This window comes from Procambarus clarkii, chromosome 92, assembly GCF_040958095.1.
Source record: "Procambarus clarkii isolate CNS0578487 chromosome 92, FALCON_Pclarkii_2.0, whole genome shotgun sequence".
NCBI lineage: Eukaryota > Metazoa > Arthropoda > Malacostraca > Decapoda > Cambaridae > Procambarus > Procambarus clarkii.
This window is the reverse complement of record NC_091241.1, coordinates 8,957,473-8,978,407: the sequence shown is the minus strand read 5'-3', so window position 1 is coordinate 8,978,407 and position 20,935 is coordinate 8,957,473. Positions and strand designations below refer to the sequence as shown.

Genomic DNA, 20,935 nt, shown 5'->3' with positions numbered 1-20,935 from the left:
GCTTTGCGTAATAGTGGCTTTAGGCATTGTATATACTAGCTCTATTTATAAATCTATCAATTTTTGTATGACCTCTTGTATGTATGTACTTTACCTGAATAAACATTTGAATTTGAATAAACTGATGCTAAAAGATGAGTGTAGCCTCAAAATTTACACTGTTGTAAATTACCTTTGGTGATGTCCTCCGTGTCTATGGGGTATTTTGTGCCTGTGACGAGGTGGTGACATGTCATTGGCACAGTGGTGACATTGCAGCGGCACAACAGTGGCAGGGTGGCACAGCAGTGGCAGGGTGGCACAGCAGTGGCAGGGTGGCACAGCAGTGGCAGGGTGGCACAGCAGTGGCAGGGTGGCACAGCAGTGGCAGGGTGGCACAGCAGTGGCAGGGGTGGCACAGCAGTGGCAGGGTGGCACAGCAGTGGCAGGGTGGCACAGCAGTGGCAGGGGTGGCGACACAAAAAAACAAGACCAAAATTAGCAATAAGGGTCCCAGTAGTACAGTCGGATTCGTTCTCAACTCAGAATCGGGAATTCCGGGTTCGAATCCCGGGCGGAAGAGAAATGGTTGGGCACGTTTCCTGTCATCCACTCTCGATATTCACCTAGTAGTAAATAGGTACCCGGGAGTTAGTCGGCTTGTTGCATCCTGGGAAAGATCAATAGTTCTACCTTGGGGGGGGAGGGGAAAGACCTGGATATAAGCCTAACGTGTATATATACACAGGCTGCCTGTCCCCCGACACAACGACTTATTGTACCATTAACACCGTCATGCTATAAGGGTCAAAGTGGGTAGTAAGAAGAATGAATTTCAGCCATAAGTAGAAGCCCACAAGATCTCCAAAATTTCATTACTCATGTGTAAGAGAATGTCCTGATGTATAATTTCAGGAAAATTCGGCTTATTAGGCAATTTGGCCTATTAGGCACACCTTATATGTAGGCTGATATCGAGGTCTCCCCATGGTCGAACTATTGGGCAGTCCCTTAGCTTTTGACTAACTCCCAGGTACCTATGTTCTGCTAGGTCAACAGAGGCAATAGGTGATATGAAACGTACCCAACTGTTTCTGTCTCGTCCAGGAATCGAACCCGGTATTCGCGATTGAGAGTCGGGAACGAACCCGTACCGCAAGTAGATGGCGGCTTCAGCAGGTACCTGACAGAAAATAATTGAAACTATAAGGAAACTTTAGAAACTTTGTCAGGGACAGGAAGCCTGTGTATATACTTTGGCTTTTTTTCGAGGTTTCCTCCCTATCATGGAAAATTTAAGATGGAAAACTTGTGGGCTTACATCCTAACCCCCCCCCCCCCGCCCTTCAGGATACAAACCCACAATAGTTGCCTGACTCCCGGATCAATACTGCTAGGTGAACAGCTGCATTAGGTGAAAAGAAACATGCCAAATCATTTCCATCCCGCCCGTGAATCGAACCCAAGATCCACGATTGTAAATCGAGGACAAAAACAACTCATCCGGATCCCTTAAAGACCACACACCCAACAGCGGCCAGCCAGCTTCCTGTTCCAGCGCCTCAGTGTCGCGACCCAGAGAGGAAACGCCCGCTTAACCTTGTGTGTGTTCCCTACCTCAGCAGCGCCTCATTTGGTTTTCTAACAGTGACCCCTATATGTCTCTGTGTTTTCTATACACTGTAGTTCAGTGTAGCAACAAAAATTTAATGAATCAATTATATTGTATCAATTATATTGTATTGTATTGTATAAATGGCTCGTTTGTTCAGCTGGTGTTGGCAGATTCGTGATTTGCAGGAGAGTGATTAATAGGAGTGATTAGCAAACCTTAACTACCCACACCGTCAGTGTGGATAGGTTAGGTCTGCAATGATTGTGGTATTTGGTATGGCTATAGGCTGTTGCCATTACGGAATGGCAGTAGTGTTGGTGGCACATGTGGTCCCTAATTGTGGCATTAGTGATGAACATGTGACTGTTTTGCCAGTGATGTGGTGGTGGCACTTTTCACACTAGAGTGCTATACCGATGATGATACTCTTCAAGACGCTAGTGCCCTCTAGAGTGGAGTACTGCTGCACAATGACAGCCCCTTTCAAAGCTGGAGAAATTGCTGACCTGGAGAGCGTGCAGAGACCCACTGACAATACCAGTGTGGTTAGTAATACTAGTTAGCTATTGGTAGAGGCTGCTTAACGATAGAGGCTGGTTAGCGATAGTGGTTGGTTAGTGGTAGAGAATGATTAGTGCTATAGGCTGGTTAGTTCTAAAATCTGATTAACGATTGAAGCTTGTTAGTGGTAGAGGCTGGGTAGCGGTAGAAACAGGTTAGTGGTAGATGAGACTATCACCATTAGTAGTAATTGTGGTAGAGGCGACATACCTGGACTGGTTGTGTTAGTTGAGTTCACTCCCGCTCCTCCTGTGTAAATGAAAGTGTTAAGTGTTAATTAACACGTATTTACATAGTCATTTAACATCATAAAGTTCTCAAAATTCTCGCGCAAGCCATAGAGAACAAAGAACTCGAAATGATCCAGCCAGGATTCGAACCCATGACGACCAGGATCACTCCCAAACGTGCAAGGGTTGATACTGGCTGGTGACAGAGGTAGTGTAGTGGCGATTGTGGTTATAATGGTTTGTGGTAATAGTGGTTGTGGCCAGTGATAGTGGTAGTAGTTAGTGGTAATCTTGATGCGCAAGATGGCTTATGGTCGCGGTGTTGGCTGGTAATAGTGGTTGGGACGTATGGTGGTGGTAATTGTGGTGACTAGTGGAAGTAATGGTATTGTCTGGTGATAGTGGTAGTGATTAGACAAAGTGCTGGTAGTAGTTGTAGCCAGAATGATGAACTATGGTAATTAGCAAGTGTGGCGGCTGCAGCATACCTTTGCTAGTAGTGTTCCCAGCTGCACCTGTGTAAATGAAAGTGTAATTAGTGTTGATTAGTGTTTACAAAGGTAAATAACCAACTCTGGAATATTTTGAGGTGTTTGAAGTCCCTTTAATGCATTTTAACACCTTTATAGCGCATACTAGGTGATTGGTAGACACTTGTGGTGGCAGTTGTGGTTGTGGGCAGCTGACAGTGTTGTAATGACTGATCGTGGTAGTTGTATGGCATCAATATAGAGTTGCCATTATGGCATCAATATAATTGAGGTTGGAATTGCCATATATAGCTTTTATGGTAGATATATGAGTGGCAATGTTGGTAGACGAGGTTTGTGGACTGGTGGTAGATGTGGTTGACAGTGGTAGGGGTTAGTGGTAGATGTATTTAACGTGATTGATAGTATTATGGATAGTGGTTGACACAACTTTGAGTAACAATAAGTGTGTATGACACTGGTTGTGGTTGCAGTGTGGTTGACACGTGTGGTGGTAGAGACTTACCTGTGGTGGTTGTGTTAGTTGTGTTCCCAGCTCCACCTGTGTAAATGAAAATGTAAATAATGTCGATTATCTCGTGTTTACAAGGTCATGAACCAAGTCAGTTAATTGATGAATTGGTAAATCACCATGTTAAAGTATTTGTAAAAGATTTTGTTAAATATTAGTGGTCTGTTTACGTAAAGATATGACTTTGGCACCTTTGGTGGTAGTTGTGGTTGTGGTTAATTGGTCAATAATGGTTGTTAATGATAGTTATTACAAAAACAGTAAAGAGAGTTGTAGTGGTTGACGAACTACCAAGTGCTAGTATGTGGTTGGCAGTGGTAGTAGATTTGATTGACAGTTGTGGTAGATATGGTTGACATTTGTGGTAGTTGTGGTTAGCAGTGGTACTGATAATTGTGGTAGCTGGAAAGGTAAACAGTGATTTCAGAGATGGTTATCAGTGGTAGACTTTGTGGTAGAACCAGTAACATCTACCACAAGAACGTGCTGGTCCCATCAGGGTGACAGTGGTAGGAATTGTGGTAGATATTGCTGATAATTGTAGTCATTGTTGGAAGTGCAGCTGGTAGATGTAGTGCCACTGAGATAGTTGTTATAGTGATGGTGGTAGATACGTGTGGCAGTGGGAGGAATAGTAGGAGTGATAACATTGATTGTGGTTGGTAATTGTTGTAGTGGTGACTTACCGGGGCTGGTTGTGTTAGTTGTGTTCCCAGCTGCACCTGTGTAAATGAAAATGTAAATAATGTTGATAATCACGTGTTTACAAAGGCAATGATTGTCAGGAAATTTACAATTATCCCCCCTTGTTATATCTCATTAAATAATATAAATAAACATGTTATCCAATCAGGATTCATCAATTATTTACGCACCCACAGACGAAACATTTACATCTTTCCTCAAACAAAGCGGCTTTGCTTTCATATATTTAACAGTTTATGCGACCCGAAGTACTACGAGATTTTTAACAGTGATGACTTTGGGTTCTGAAGCTTTCAAGGTCGTAAACTGTCTAATAAGTGTAAACAAAGCCTTTTGGATTAAGAAAAGATGTACAGGTTTCGTATGCTTGGTTGATCTTGGCCCCAGGGGTGTAGAACTGCGGTACCACTTGTGTCAGTACTGATAGTGAATAGTAGTTAGTACATGAGAGCTTGCTGGTGGTAGATGGTGGTATACACGTTAGTAGTTGTTAATGGTGGTAGACGTACTTGTCAGTGGTAATAGTGATTGGAATTGTGGTTAGGTTATCTTGAGTTGATTTCGGGGCTTTTAGTGTCCCCGCGGCCCGGTCCTTGACCAGGCCTCCACCCCCAGGAAGCAGCCCGTGACAGCTGACTAACACCCAGGTACCTATTTACTGCTAGGTAACAGGGGCATTCAGGGTGAAAGAAACTTTGCCCATTTGTTTCTGCCTCGTGCGGGAATCGAACCCGCGCCACAGAATTACGAGTCCTGCGCGCTATCCACCAGGCTACGAGGCCCCTCTGGTTGTCAAGAGTGGTAAACATGGTAGATGTGAATGGTTGTTGGGTGGATTGGCATTGGTAGTGGTGGTGGAGGGGTTGTGGTTACCAGTAGGGGGGATAAGAAGGACTGTCTTTGTCTGTTCTGGTTGTAGAATGGTGGACACTTGTGAACCACTGGAACTGGTGTGAGTGGAAGATATGGTAGTTAGAGTGGTAGATGTGGTAGATATGGTAGTTAGAGTGGTAGATATACCTTAAATTATCCTTAAGGTACATCTTACCCACAACCCATTATATATATCCATATATAATGGGTTCCATTATATATATCCATATATAATGGGTTGTTATATATGGATGTATATAATGCCTTATATCCACCTCGTTAAATAGAAGCGATTACATATAATGGGTCCCGGTTATTAACCCAGTTGGTTTTTATAGGAATTTTGGTTGTTATTTGTGGTAATTATAGGTTTAATTGGTAGTAATGGTAACAAGCACATTCAGCGGTGGTGGTAGTGGTGGTAGATGAGGTTGTAAATTGTGGTTGTAAGTCTATGTGATTGCTAGTGGATGTGATGGTGGTGGAGGCGATTGGGTAATAGTGATAGTGGTGGCAGTGGTTCAGTGGTGGTGGTAGTTGTGGTTTTGCTGGTGGTGGCAATGATGGTGGTTTCAGTGGTAGTGGTGGTTTCAGTGGTGGTGGTGGTGGTAGTAGTGGTTTCAATGTTGGTGGTGGTAGTGGTAGTGGTGGTTTCAGTGGTGGTGGTGATAGTGGTGGTTTCAATGGTGGTGGTGGTGGTGGTAGTGGTGGTTTCAGTGGTGGTGGTGGTGGTGGTGGTAGTAGTGGTTTCAATGTTGGTGGTGGTAGTGGTGGTTTCAGTGGTGGTGGTGGTAGTGGTGGTTTCAATGGTGGTAGTGGTGGTTTCAGTGGTGGTGGTAGTTTCAGTGGTGGTGGTGGTGGTTTCAGTGGTGGTGGTGGTTTCAGTGGTGGTGGTGGTGGTGGTTTCAGTGGTGGTGGTGGTGGTTTCAGTGGTGGTGGTGGTTTCAGTGGTGGTGGTGGTGGTTTCAATGGTGGTGGTGGTGGTGGTTTCAGTGGTGGTGGTGGTGGTTTCAGTGGTGGTGGTGGTTTCAGTGGTGGTGGTGGTGGTGGTGGTAGTAGTGGTTTCAATGTTGGTGGTGGTGGTGGTTTCAGTGGTGGTGATGGTAGTGGTGGTTTCAATGGTGGTGGTGGTGGTAGTGGTGGTTTCAACGGTGGTGGTGGTAGTGGTGGTTTCAGTGGTAGTGGTGGTTTCAATGGTGGTGGTAGTGGTGGTTTCAGTGGTAGTGGTGGTTTCAATGGTGGTGGTAGTGGTGGTTTCAGTGGTAGTGGTGGTTTCAATGGTGGTGGTAGTGGTGGTTTCAGTGGTAGTGGTGTTGGTAGTGGTAGTAGCAATGGTTTCAATGTGGTTGGTAGCTGTCCACATCCAACCTACCTGGGCTGGTTGTGTTCCTAGCTGCACCTGTGTAAATGTGTAAATAAAACTTTTACAAGGTTATTAATCTTTGTATAATCTTCAAATGTTAAAACACTTTATTTTACAACTAATGATTTTACAACTGTGATTTACAGTGGCATTTTATAGTGGCAATAGTGGTAGATGTAAATTAAAGTGAGAATAATGGTATATGAAATTTACAATAGTAGTAGATGCCATTTACAGGAGCAACAGTGGTAGATATGACTTAAGAAACAATAGATATGACTTAAGAAACAATAGATATGACTTAAGAAACAATAGATATGACTTAAGAAACAATAGATCAGTGTTGGTAGTGATTATTGAAGCCTAATGTTTGGTAATGGTGGTAGTAACTACCTATTTACCAGTATCAGTGGTGTTTACAACCCTACCTGTGCTTGAAGACAATTCGTAGGTAATGACCAGCAGCTGTTGTCTGAAGATCAATATCTACGCAAGATCTTATATAATCTACTTAACCTAAGTCTACTACGATCTACTCAACCTAAATCTACTACAAGGTATTCAGGTGTGTCAAATACGCCCCAAGAATCAATTCTTGAGAATTATTTTAGATTCTCGTGTCGGTAAGGAATAGTAGGTGTACCGAAATTGTGGTAGCTGTGATGGTGGTTATGGTTGTGGTAGAACTGGTAGTGGTTATATGAACTCGATAGTGGTAGTTGGGTGGTTGTAGGTGTTGTTACCGGTGAATCAGTTTGGTGGTAGAAATAATGGGGTAGTTTTCGTGGATACTGTTGCCAATGGTGGTAGTTGTGGTAGATGTTGGTAATTATAGGTGTTGTAGCATATATTGTCATTGACTGACAGGTGTTAATTCTCGAATGTGTAGATCTTAGTTCATTATCGTAGAAATTGCAATAGAATATGGTCTTAATGGTAGATACAAGTGTAGTGGTGGTAGATGTGGTAGTAGATGAGGTTGCTACTGGAAATGATGCCCCGTAGATGAGACTGACAGTGGTGTGAGCAGAGGTAGATAATATTATTAACAACATTGGTGTTAGTGGTTGCATGACAGTGGTGGTAGTTCACTCTAGTTGCATGTTGTTGAGTGATTGTTGTAGTTGTGACTTACCTGGGCTGGTTGTGTTACTGGTTGTGTTCCCAGCTGCACCTGTGTAAATGAAAATGTCAATAATGTTGATTATCAAGTGTTTACAAGTCTATAACGAGTCAATAATTCTTTCAGTTCTTTAAGAATATATATATATATATATATATATATATATATATATATATATATATATATATATATATATATATATATATATATATAATATAATATTATTGAGTATGATAAAAAGTGTGAGATGAATGATTTTAGCGCGAATCTTCTCTATTTTTCTCATGTGTTTCTTATCTTGAGAAGGAAGTTGAAAAATTAACTCTCCAAAGTTCATTTTACAACTTTGTTTGGCCTGATGCTAAAAGATGCGTTTTTTGAACTCTTGTTAACATTATCAAAGGCAGAGTTCGAATATTTACATTTCTCTGGTGGTGACCTGGTTATGTATAGAGACTATATGTTCCTCGATAGGGCCTTGCTGTTTGTGCATTGTTACGCGTCTTGAAAGGGATGTTGTCTTGCCTATATATTGAGTTCGTAGGGGCTGACAGTCCCCAAGTGGGCGAATGAAGGCATAGATGACATTTGTCTCTTCAAAGGGTTTTGTTTGGTGTCAGGAACGGTTTTTATTAGCAAGTTGGTGATCTTGCTTTTATAGTATTTGTTCAATACCTTATTAATCAGGACCTACTTTACTGCATCGAATTCCTTGTCAACTGGAGCCGTGTGTAAGGGGGCGGGTGAGATTAGCGTTGACAACACTCCACTTGTACCTATCAGAGCACACACTTTTAGCATTAAGGCTATGTTGGTTTCCTAAGTTTAGACGGCAGTGTGACAGCCACTATTCCTCTCTCAGACTGTTACATCTAGGCAAGGTAGCCTACCTGGGTGATAGGTAGGCTACCTATCACCTAAGAGATAGTGGCCTTGACGGGGACAGGATACCGGCGGCTTGCCAAAGGACCCCCCCTCATTTGTTCAGATGATTTTATCGAATTTGATTTTGAATTTCAGTAATATTTTGACATTTACAGCTTCGGCGGGTAGGCGGTTCTATGGGTGTATATACCTATGGGGGAAAAACATCTCCTGTTTTATGCCCCACATTATGGTTTGTTGAGCTTGCAACCGTTGCTTCTTGTTTGTGTTACATCTGACCTTGTATAGAAGTGGTAATCTTCTTGAGGTTATCTTGAGATGATTTCGGGGCTTTAGTGTCCCCGCGGCCCGGTCCTCGACCAGGCCTCCACCCCTAGGAAGCAGCCCGTGACAGCTGACTAACACCCAGGTACCTATTTTACTGCTAGGTAACAGGGGCATAGGGTGAAAGAAACTCTGCCCATTGTTTCTCGCCGGCGCCTGTGGTTTGATGTGGTTCAATATCCTCCAAATTGTTTAGTATTTTAAAAGTTTCGACGATACCAGCTCTATCAATGTCTTGATGTGGAGTTGATGTTGTGTCAATGTCTTGATGTAGAGTTGATGTTGTATCAATGTCTTGATGTAGAGTTGATGTTGTGTCAATGTCTTGATGTAGAGTTGATGTTGTGTCAATGTCTTGATGTAGAGTTGATGTTGTGTCAATGTCTTGATGTAGAGTTGATGTTGTGTCAATGTCTTGATGTAGAGTTGATGTTGTGTCAATGTCTTGATGTAGAGTTGATGTAGAGTTGTAGTATGAGGGTCGACTTGGTAATGGTATTAATGGTGGTTCTTGTGGTTGTAAAGCTTGGTGTTTGTAGTAAATGTGGTTGGCAGTAGTATCAGTGGTTGATGCTACTTTCAGTGGTAGCAGTAGAGAATGGTCTGTCTAACACTGGAAATAATAGTTTTTGATGTGACTGTCAATTACAATGGTAGTGACATATATCTAATAGTGGTATTAATGGTGGTTCTTGTGATGGCATGGTTTGGTGCTGATAGTAGATATGGTTGCTGTAGTATTGATGGTATATGTGATAGCAATTGATGTAACTGGCACTTCAAGCGACTGAGATAATTGACAATCTTGGTGGTGGTGATGTTGTAGATTGGCTTTCATCAGTTGAAGTGGTTGTGGTTGTAGCGTAGATGGTAACTGTTGTAGACTTACCTGGGCTGGTTGTGTTAGTTGTGTTCCCAGCTGCACCTGTGTAAATGAAAATGTCAATAATGTTTATTATCTCGTGTTTACAAAGTTAAAATGAATCCAGGAATTGTGAAAATTGAAAACTCACTTTGTATTATGTTGGTTAAGTTATAAATATATATATATATATATATATATATATATATATATATATATATATATATATATATATATATATATATATATATATATATATGGGCAGATTGTTAGAGTGAGGACAGTGGTTGTGCTGACTTTAGCTTTAGTTGTTTGATAACAGTTTGTTAATGGTAGAAGATAAACACATTAGTAGTGGAGCTGAGTGGCAGTGGCAGTGACATTAACTAGTACTGCTGTTAATGGTGCTCCTTGTAATTGCAAGTTTTGGTGCTTGTGGTAAATGTGGTTGGGAGTAGTATTAGTGGTAAATGTGGTGGTGGTTGATGTGGTTGACAGTGGATGTGTGCTTTGTGACTCAGTGGTGGTGGTAGTGATTGGTGAGGAAGTAATAGTGTTTGATATGAGTTGTGGTTGTAGTAACAGCAGTCGATGTGACTGGTAGTGGTAGTTAGTCTGGTTAATGGCTCTAGCAGTAGTTGTAACTGAAGCGGTTGTCATGAGTAGCAGTGGAATAATAGTGGTTGATGTATCTGATAGTGGTAGTACTTGCAATTGATGTTCCTTGCTGATGTAGTAAGAATTAGTGATGTTACTTGCTGTGGTAGTAACAGTTAGTGATGTGACTGTCAATCGTATCAGTAACGGCTGATATGATGAGCAGGTGAAGCAAGACTGGTTGATAAGACTGGCAGTGGTAGAATGATTGACGTGGCTGGCAGCGGAGGTGGTGGTGATGTGACTGGGTAGTGGTAATAGTTTGCAGGTGATGTGACTGGCAGTGGCAGAATTAGCAACTATTGCAGACTTGTGGCGGTGTGGTCGACGACCGGGCCGCGGGGACGCTAAGCCCCGGAAGCACCTCAAGGTAACCTCAAGGCAAGGTAAGGTTTTATGAGTGGTTAATGTGACTGGCAGTCTTAGAAGAGGTTGATATAATTGACAATCTTGTGACACTGGCTTTCATCAGCAGTAGTAATAGTGGTTGCAGTGGTTGTGGTTGTAGCGAAGATGGTTATTGTTGTAGTGGTGACTTACCTGGGCTGGTTGTGTTAGTTGTGTTCCCAGCTGCACCTGTGTAAATGAAAATGTCAATAATGTCGATTTTCACGTGTTTTCAAGGTTAAAATGTGTCGCGGAATTCTGACAATTGACAAATCTCATTGTATTGTGTTGGTTAAGTTATATATATGGGGCAGATTGTCAGGCGATTAGGACAAGGTTTTGCTGATTTTAGTTTTGTGGTTGTGAATGGTAGTTGGTTTAAGAAAGGTTGTCAGTAGCGATGGTAGTGATTAAAGACGCTAGTGGTAGTAGAGGAGCAGGACTTGGAGTGGTTATAAGCCAGGATAGTCCCAGAATGTCTTGATGTAGAGTTGATGTTGTGTCAATGTCTTGATGTAGAGTTGATGTTGTGTCAATGTCTTGATGTAGAGTTGATGTTGTGTCAATGTCTTGATGTAGAGTTGATGTTGTGTCAATGTCTTGATGTAGAGTTGATGTTGTGTCAATGTCTTGATGTAGAGTTGATGTTGTGTCAATGTCTTGATGTAGAGTTGATGTTGTGTCAATGTCTTGATGTAGAGTTGATGTTGTGTCAATGTCTTGATGTAGAGTTGATGTTGTGTCAATGTCTTGATGTAGAGTTGATGTTGTGTCAATGTCTTGATGTAGAGTTGATGTTGTGTCAATGTCTTGATGTAGAGTTGATGTTGTGTCAATGTCTTGATGTAGAGTTGATGTTGTGTCAATGTCTTGATGTAGAGTTGATGTTGTGTCAATGTCTTGATGTAGAGTTGATGTTGTGTCAATGTCTTGATGTAGAGTTGATGTTGTGTCAATGTCTTGATGTAGAGTTGATGTTGTGTCAATGTCTTGATGTAGAGTTGATGTTGTGTCAATGTCTTGATGTAGAGTTGATGTTGTGTCAATGTCTTGATGTAGAGTTGATGTTGTGTCAATGTCTTGATGTAGAGTTGATGTTGTGTCAATGTCTTGATGTAGAGTTGATGTTGTGTCAATGTCTTGATGTAGAGTTGATGTTGTGTCAATGTCTTGATGTAGAGTTGATGTTGTGTCAATGTCTTGATGTAGAGTTGATGTTGTGTCAATGTCTTGATGTAGAGTTGATGTTGTGTCAATGTCTTGATGTAGAGTTGATGTTGTGTCAATGTCTTGATGTAGAGTTGATGTTGTGTCAATGTCTTGATGTAGAGTTGATGTTGTGTCAATGTCTTGATGTAGAGTTGATGTTGTGTCAATGTCTTGATGTAGAGTTGATGTTGTGTCAATGTCTTGATGTAGAGTTGATGTTGTGTCAATGTCTTGATGTAGAGTTGATGTTGTGTCAATGTCTTGATGTAGAGTTGATGTTGTGTCAATGTCTTGATGTAGAGTTGATGTTGTGTTGTGTCTCAGTGTTGATGTAAGGTGCTAAGGATGTACTAATGGTTTAATTAGTTTATATTAGTTCTACTCTTTAACTGCATCATCTTCGTTTTGTAATATAAACTATATTTTCACAATATATCGTGTTTTAAACTGCTATATGTAACCCACTTCATATCTAAAATGTAATGTGTTATATAGACTGCTATACGCCTCTTTAGTCCAGTCAGTATTGAAATGATTTTATATAAATTGTTACCAGGGGGAGCCGGTCGGCCGAGCGGACAGCACGCTGGACTTGTGATCCTGTGATCCTGGGTTCGATCCCAGGCGCCGGCGAGAAACAATGGGCAGAGTTTCTTTCACCCTACGCCCCTGTTACCTAGCAGTAAAATAGGTACCTGGGGTGTTAGTCAGCTGTCACGGGCTGCTTCCTGGGGGTGGAGGCCTGGTCGAGGACCGGGCCGCGGGGACACTAAAAAGCCCCGAAATCATCTCAAGATAACCTGAAGATAACCAATTAAGTTTCTGATGCTGATATTGAAAATGTTGACATGCAATGTTGGTATTGTGACCCCTTATGTGATAAATGTTCTGTGTTTAGTATACAAATTTTCCCAAATATATATATCCTGTACTACCATTTATGAATGGTTTGATCAAATCCCCAAGGGCCGTGACGAGGATTCGAACCTACGTCCTAGATCATCCCAAACGCTGCATTAAACGACTGAGCTACGACATGGTCAAAAGAGTTGAAACCAGAAGTGTGTAATGAATGGTTTGGTTGGTAGTGGTTGATGTAACCGGTAGTTATAGTACAGTGAGATGATATAATTTACAATCTTAGTGGTTGCGGTGACAAATGTTATACTGGCTTTGGACTTTGGATAGTAATAGTGGTTGTAGCGAAGGTGGTAACTGTTGTAGTGGTGACTTACCTGGGCTGGTTGTGTTAGTTGTGTTCCCAGCTGCACCTGTGTAAATGAAAATGTCAATTATGTGCATTATCGCGTGTTATCACGTCTGTGAAAAAAAACAGGACATGTTATATTTATTTGTAATCTTCCTGTGGGAATTAATTGTAGTATGGTGGTAGAGGAGCTGAGTGTAACTACCAGGGGGCAATTATAGTGACAATTACCCCTGCTAGTTAACATCATTAACATAACTAGTTATATTAATATTACAACTAGTTATATTTCCACAGGTTCCACAGGTTCCACAGGTTCTTTTGAGTATAAGTCTTGGGGGCTTGTGGTACATATGGTTGGTAGAAGTATTAGTGGTTGATATGCCTTTAATTGGTAGTAATTGCGGTTGATATGAGTGACAGTGCTAGTAATAGTTGTTAATGTGGTAGTGGCACTATATCTAGTTGACTGGTTGTGGGAGTAAGTGTAGTTGATGTCACAGTTAATCTGGTTGATGCCTCTAGCAGTAGTAACAGTAACGGTTGCTGTGACTGGCAGCGTAAAGAATTGTGGTTAATGTAACTGGCAGTGGTAGTAAGACTGGTTGATGTGACTGGTAGTGGTGGTAGTAAAGGTTTATGACAATCTTGGTAGAGATAATAAATGTGATATTGGCTATAGATTTGGCTTTCATCAGTAATAGTGGTTGCAGTGATTGTGGTTGTAACATAGATGGTAACTGTTGTAGTTGTGACTTACCTGGGCTGGTTGTGTTAGCTGTGTTCCCAGCTGCACCTGTGTAAATGAAACTGTCAATTATGTCTAATCACGTGGTTTTCAAGGCTAAAATTATTCACGGAATTCTGACAATTGACAAATCACGTTGTATAATGTTGGTTAAGATATAAATGTATAATGTATAATGTTGGTTAAGATATAAATGTATAATGTATAATGTTGGTTAAGATATAAATGTATAATGTATAATGTTGGTTAAGATAAAATTGGCAGAATGACAGGTGCTGAGGATAGTGGTTCCTTTGACCTTAGTGTTGTGGTTGTGAATGGTGGTTGGTTTAAGAAAGGTTGTTAGTAGCAATGGTAGCGATAAACGTGCTTGTGGTTGTGAATGGTGGTTGGTTTAAGAAAGGTTGTTAGTAGTAATGGTAGCGATAAACGTGCTTGTGGTTGTAGAGAAACAGGACTTGACTGGTTGTGACAATTGTGGTGACATATGTAACTGTGTACATATGTACATATGTGACATATGTACTGGCATGAATGGTGGTTCTTGTGAGGGCAAGTCTTGGTGCTGGTTGTAAATATGGTTGTCAGTGGTAGTGATGGTAGAGTTGACAACAGTTGATGTGACTGGTGGTGGTGGTAAGACTGGTTGATGTGACTGGTGGTGGTAAGACTGGTTGATGTGACTGATAGTGGTGGTAAGACTGGTTGATGTGACTGGTGGTGGTGGTAAGACTGGTTGATGTGACTGGTAGTGGTGGTAAGACTGGTTGATGTGACTGATAGTGGTGGTAAGACTGGTTGATGTGACTGGTGGTGGTGGTAAGACTGGTTGATGTGACTGGTGGTGGTGGTAAGACTGGTTGATGTGACTGGTGGTGGTGGTAAGACTGGTTGATGTGACTGGTGGTGGTAGTAAGACTGGTTGATGTGACTGGTGGTGGTGGTAAGACTGGTTGATGTGACTGGTGGTGGTGGTGGTAAGACTGGTTGATGTGACTGGCGGTGGTGGTAAGACTGGTTGATGTGACTGGTGGTGGTGGGAAGACTGGTTGATGTGACTGATAGTGGTAGAACAAGCTATTGGCAATTGGCTGTAGAAGTGACTCTCACCAGCAACAGTCATAGTGGTTGCAGTGATTGTGGTTGTAGCGTAGATGGTAACTGTTGTAGTGGTGACTTACCTGGGCTGGTTGTGTTAGTTGTGTTCCCAGCTGCACCTGTGTAAATGAAAATGTCAATAATGTGGATTATCAGCAGACTTCTAGATGTTACTACTGCTCGGCTTAGACTCGGTTACAAGTATCTCTTGGAACTCTCATTATCTGCTGATGTAGACCTGACCAAATGTAAACTGTGTCAACAAAATTATTCGCACACCCTCCGTCACTATGTGATGGTGTGCGAAAAGATACGTGAATTTAGAGACAATTCTATAACCAATGTTCCAGCGATGTGTCAATATTTCATTCAAAATGATCTGCTACCAGAAATCTTAGCCAAATATGCCCCAGTTTGCTAACTGTAGGTAGTAACTGAGTGATTGTAACCTATCCACCGCTGCCCACTGGATGGGGGGCGGTGTGCAGGACAAACATATCAATTGTGACACTAGCTCTCCACATATGTCAGTTGCTTACTTTAGAACCTGTACTTGTGGTCGATCTCGAACCCATTGTTGATGTGACGACTTATATTGAATTTTGTAACTCATCAAGATTGTAACTTGCTTAGCTAAATGAATTGTGGGGTTCAGTCCCTGAGCCCATTATGTGCCTCTGTAACCCTTTCACTACCGCCCACAAGATGGGTATGGGGTGCATAATAAATGAACTAAACTAAAAACTATCTTGAGGTTTTCTTGAGATGATTTCGGGGCTTTAGTGTCCCCGCGGCCCGGTCCTCGACCAGGCCTCCACCCCCAGGAAGCAGCCCGTGACAGCTGACTAACACCCAGGTACCTATTTTACTGCTAGGTAACAGGGGCATAGGGTGAAAGAAACTCTGCCCATTGTTTCTCGCCGGCGCCTGGTATCGAACCCAGGACCACAGGATCACAAGTCCAGCGTGCTGTCCGCTCGGCCGACCCGCTCCCTATCACGTATTTTAGGCTTATATCAAGGTCCCTCTAAGGTCAAACTACTGACCCTTCCTCAGGAGGCAACCCACACAATAGTCTCCTAATTACAAAGTACCTATTTAATGCCAGATGAACAGATGCATTAGGTGAAAGCAAACGTGCCCAACTATGTCTGTCCTGCCCGAGAATCGAACCCGGGATCCCCAGTTGAGGGTCATGAACAAAGCCAACTGCGTTACCAGATAGTTAGTCCCTGAGAACAATAGTTCGTTCACGTTAGTTTTTTCATAAAAGTTTGTGAATGGCAGCGTTAGTAGATAAACACACTAGTAGTAGTAGTAGTAGTAGTAGTAGTAGTAGTAGTAGTAGTAGTGGTAGTGGTAGTAGTAGTAGTAGTAGTAGTAGTAGTAGTAGTGGTAGTAGTAGTGGTAGTAGTAGTAGTAGTAGTAGTAGTAGTGGTAGTGGTAGTAGTGAGACTGGGCGTGAGTGACAATTGTGGTGACATTTGCTAGTAGTAATGGTGGTTATGGTGGTTCTTTGCCATTGAAAAAAGTCCCAAAATCTTGGTGCTGGTGGTCAATATGTTTGGCGATAGTTGTAGTGGTTGGTGTAGCTGGCAATGGTGGTAGTAGTGGTGATTGATGTGGCTTGCAATGGTGGTAGCTGCGGGTGATGTGGCCACTGGAGGAGTTAGCGATTGTTGTGACTGGCAGTGGTAGTAGTAGCAGTGGTTAATGTGACTTCCAGTTAAATAATTAGCAATTGTTGTGACTGGTAGTGGTAGTAAGACTGGTAGTGGTAGGAGGAGCTGTTAATATGCTTAACAATCGTGGTGGTGGTGGTAAATGTGATATTGACTGTAAATTTGCCTCTCATCAGTAATAGTGGTTGCAGTGATTGTGGTTGTAGCATAGATGGTAATTGTTGTAGTGGTGACTTACCTGGGCTAGTTGTGTTCCCAGCTGCACCTGTGTAAATGAAAATGTTAATAATGTTAATTTTCACGTGTTTACGAAGCTAAAACCAGTCACGGAAACGTGGGTAAGTTAAATATATGAGCAGATTGTCAGGTGTTGAGCAGATTGTCAGGTGTTGAGCAGATTGTCAGGTGTTGAGCAGATTGTCAGGTGTTGAGCAGATTGTCAGGTGTTGAGCAGATTGTCAGGTGTTGAGCAGATTGTCAGGTGTTGAGCAGATTGTCAGGTGTTGAGGCTAGTGATTGTGCTGAATGGTAGTTTTAATTGATTGATAGACTTTAGTTTTAATTGATTAATGGTTTGTGAATGGCAGAGTAGTAAATAAACACATTAGCTGTAGTAGTGTAGCTTTGTTGTGAATGGTGGTTGCAATAGTGGTTATATATACAACTAGCAGTCATATTAATGGTGACTCCCATTATTGCATGACTTGGTTGTTCGTTGTCAGTATAGTTAGTAGTATATTAATGGTAGATTTATACCAGTTGATGTGACTGACAGTGGAAGTAATAGTTATTGATGTTGCTCTGGTAATGGTGGTAATAGTGGTTGCAGTGATTGTGGTTGTAGCGTAAATGGTAACTGTTGTAGTGGTGACTTACCTGGGCTGGTTGTGTTAGTGGTGTTCGCAGCTGCACCTGTGTAAATGAAAATGTCAATAATGTCGATTTTCACTTGTTTTCAAGGTTAAAATGTGTAAATGAAATGTAAACATTAATATTTTCAGCGGTTTCCGAGACCATATCGAGTCAGGGAATTTTTTTTACAATTGAAAATCACATTGCATTATGTTGATCAAAGTATATATGTAGGCAGATCGTCAGCTGATTGGGCAGTGGTTCTGCTGACTTTAATTTTAGTTGTGTCATTAAAGGTCGTGAGTAGCAGAGTAGTAGATAAGCACACTAGTGGTAGTAGTGGTAGTGACTGGTAATTGTGGTGACGTGGACTAGTTGTAATATTTATGGTGATTCTTGTGATTGTAAATCACAAAATCTTGGTGCTTGTGGTAAATGTGGTTGGCAGTAATATTTGTGGTTGTTGTGGCTGATGGAGGTTGTAATGGTGGTTGATGTGACTGGCAGTGGTAGTAATAGTGGTTGAAATGACTAGGGGCTGGTAGTAATTGCGGTTGATACGACTGGCAGTGATAGAATTAGTGGTTGATGTAAATGACAGTGATGGTAGTAGTTATGTGCTGGTTGTGGTTGTGGTAGATGTGACTGGTTGCTGGAGTAACAGTGGTTGATGTGATCAACATTGGCAGTATAAGCGGTTGATATGACTGACAATCTTGGTGGTTGTAGTGGAGACATTGGTAACAGTAATAGTGGTTGCAGTGATTGTGGTTGTAGCGTAGATGGTAACTGTTGTAGTGGTGACTTACCTGGGCTGGTTGTGTTAGTTGTGTTCCCAGCTGCACCTGTGTAAATGAAAATGTAAATAATGTGGATTATCACGTGTTTACACGTCCGTGAAAAAAAGGACATGTTATATTTATTTGTAATTTTCCTGTGAGAATTAATTGCTGGATAGTATGGGCAGTTTTTGTGGTACCTTTGGAAAGCTTTGGGTTTATTGAAAGTAGTCCAAACAGCGCTTGTAGTTTCATTGTGTAAAATCGACATTAGGGGGTTCACGAAGCAGTTACGCAAGCACTTACGAACGTGTACGTCTTTCCTCAATCTTTGACGGCTTTGGTTACATTTATTAAACAGTTTACAAGCATGAAAACTTGCCAATCAACTGTTGTTATTGTTATAAACAGCCTCCTCGTGCTTCGGAGCTCATTAACTGTTTGATAATTGTAAACAAAGCCGCCAAAGATTGAGAAAAGATGGACAGGCTTGGTAAGTGCTTGCGTAACTGCTTCGTGAATCCGAGTCCTGGTTGTTTAATGACGAGAAGAAGACTTGTACTAACAGAAAACGGGATATGTTGAGAGTAAAACATTGTCTTATGAAGGAGGAACTGTCTTAATGTTTCTAGATAGCAGACTACCGATTGTAGTCTTCTGATTGTAGCCTAATGTTCCATCTCAGTTCTTGGAAATGTTCCGCAATGATTCTTCGACGCTCCGTATCTCTTATCACTCGCGTGTTTACCTGTAAGGGAGGACTATAGGTCTTCTTTCCGCCTTAGTCCCTACGATGAAGGTCTGGAATATCCATTCTCTGAACCTGGAAGAAAGTAACATTATCTATCTCACCTGCGGTTCCATTTGTGGACGTTGCATTGGTTCCAGTGGTTCCATTGGTCGAACCCGCAGTTGTATTTCCAGAAGTGGTACTATTAGCCGTTCCAGAGGTGCTGTTGGTTGCTGTTGTGTTTCCAGAGGTGCTGTTGGTTGCTGTTGTGTTTCCAGAGGTGCTGTTGGCTGCTGTTGTGTTTCCAGAGGTGCTGTTGGCTGCTGTTGTGTTTCCAGAGGTGCTGTTGGTTGCTGTTGTGTTTCCAGATGTGCTGTTGGTTGCTGTTGTGTTTCCAGAGGTGCTGTTGGCTGCTGTTGTGTTTCCAGAGGTGCTGTTGGCTGCTGTTGTGTTTCCAGAGGTGCTATTTGTTGTTGAGTTTCCAGTGGCTCTATTGGGTGCTGCTGTTGTGGTTCCAGAGGTGCTATTGGATGCTGTTGTTGTAGTTCCAGAGGTGCTATTGGATGCTGTTGTTGTGGTTCCAGAGGTGCTATTGGATGCTGCTGTTGTGGTTCCAGAGGTGCTATTGGATGCTGATGTTGTGGTTCCAGAGGTGCTATTGGATGCTGTTGTGGTTCCAGTGGTGCTATTCGATGCTGTTGTGGTTCCAGTGGTGCTATTGGATGCTGTTGTGGTTCCAGTGGTGCTATTGGATGCTGTTGTGGTTCCAGTGGTGCTGTTGGATGCTGTTGTGGTTCCAGAGGTGCTGTTCGATGCTGTTGTTGTTCCAGAGGTGCTGTTGGATGTGGTATCTAGAGGAGAAGATAAATAAAATTTAAATAAAAACAGATTTTTGTCATCTTTGCACACACACACACACACACACACACACACACACACACACACACACACACACACACACACACACACACACACACACACACACACACACACACGTGTACCTCAATAACACATGTATCTCAATAACACATACATATCTCCAAATAACAAATTTATATCACAATAACCCCATGTAACTCTTTCAATAACACCTGTAAATCTCCCAATTAACACCTGTCTCCCCCCTTCCCCACCTGCAGAACCTGTGGAACTTTCCTCTATATACTTACTTGAGCTGGTGGTGGTGGCAGCTGTAAAATTAAAAGAAATATTAATGTATGAAAATGCACAATCAGGATATAATACAATCGATATATAACCAAGAACAAGGCCATTCAACGTCAAATTTGACGTCAAAAAACGCCACACGGATATTGTATCCTACTGGGAACAATGGATAATACTGTACCCACTGGATAATACGACCATTAATACGACTCAGTTCACCCCCATCTTCGTAATTATTTTTGTATTTGTGAAAGAATTACACTTTGAATTACACCTACGCAGAGGTTTAATAGTGTTTAAAGAAACATTAAAAGACGTTGGAACGAAAAGTTCCAAGTAGCACGGGCTATGGTGAGCCCGAGGCTGTTTCCCGGTTATCATATATGTAGTTAGGCTATAAGAGTGTATAGGTATAAGATATAAGTATATATAAGTATAGTATAAGAGTATAGTATATAAGAGTAGGTTAGGGTAAGAATAGATTAGGGTAAGAATAGGTTAGGCTAAGAGTAGGTTAGGGTAAGAATAGGTTAGGCTAAGAGTAGGTTAGGCTAAGAATAGGTTAGGCTAAGAGTAGGTTAGGGTAAGAATAGGTTAGGCTAAGAGTAGGTTAGGCTAAGAATAGGTTAGGCTAAGAGTAGGTTAGGGTAAGAATAGGTTAGGCTAAGAGTAGGTTAGGCTAAGAATAGGTTAGGCTAAGAATAGGTTAGGGTAAGAATAGATTAGGCTAAGAATAGGTTAGGCTAAGAATAGGTTAGGCTAAGAATAAGTTAAGCTAAGAATAGGTTAGGCTAAGAATAGGTTAGGCTAAGAATAGGTTAGGCTAAGAATAAGTTAAGCTAAGAATAGGTTAGGCTAAGAATAAGTTAAGCTAAGAATAGGTTAGGCTAAGAATAG

The 20,935-nt window shown here is 41.7% G+C and overlaps 1 protein-coding gene across 4 annotated transcripts in view; it reads right to left on the bottom strand.

Annotated features, from left to right (window-relative positions):
• LOC138359727 (mucin-21-like) overlaps positions 1-20,935 on the bottom strand; it is a 30,150-nt gene that overhangs the window by 2,080 nt on the left and 7,135 nt on the right. The window contains exons 3-7 of one of the 4 annotated variants that reach the window (XM_069319296.1): positions 20,041-20,061; positions 18,994-19,722; positions 16,749-16,775; positions 2,366-2,404; positions 173-211 (exon numbers count right to left, since the gene is read on the bottom strand). In XM_069319296.1, coding sequence (XP_069175397.1) covers positions 173-211; positions 2,366-2,404; positions 16,749-16,775; positions 18,994-19,722; positions 20,041-20,061 — 855 coding nt within the window. The remainder of the gene's footprint in view (positions 1-172; positions 212-2,365; positions 2,405-16,748; positions 16,776-18,993; positions 19,723-20,040; positions 20,062-20,935) is intronic. The other 3 variants (XM_069319298.1, XM_069319297.1, XM_069319299.1) reach the window with 3 other exon arrangements.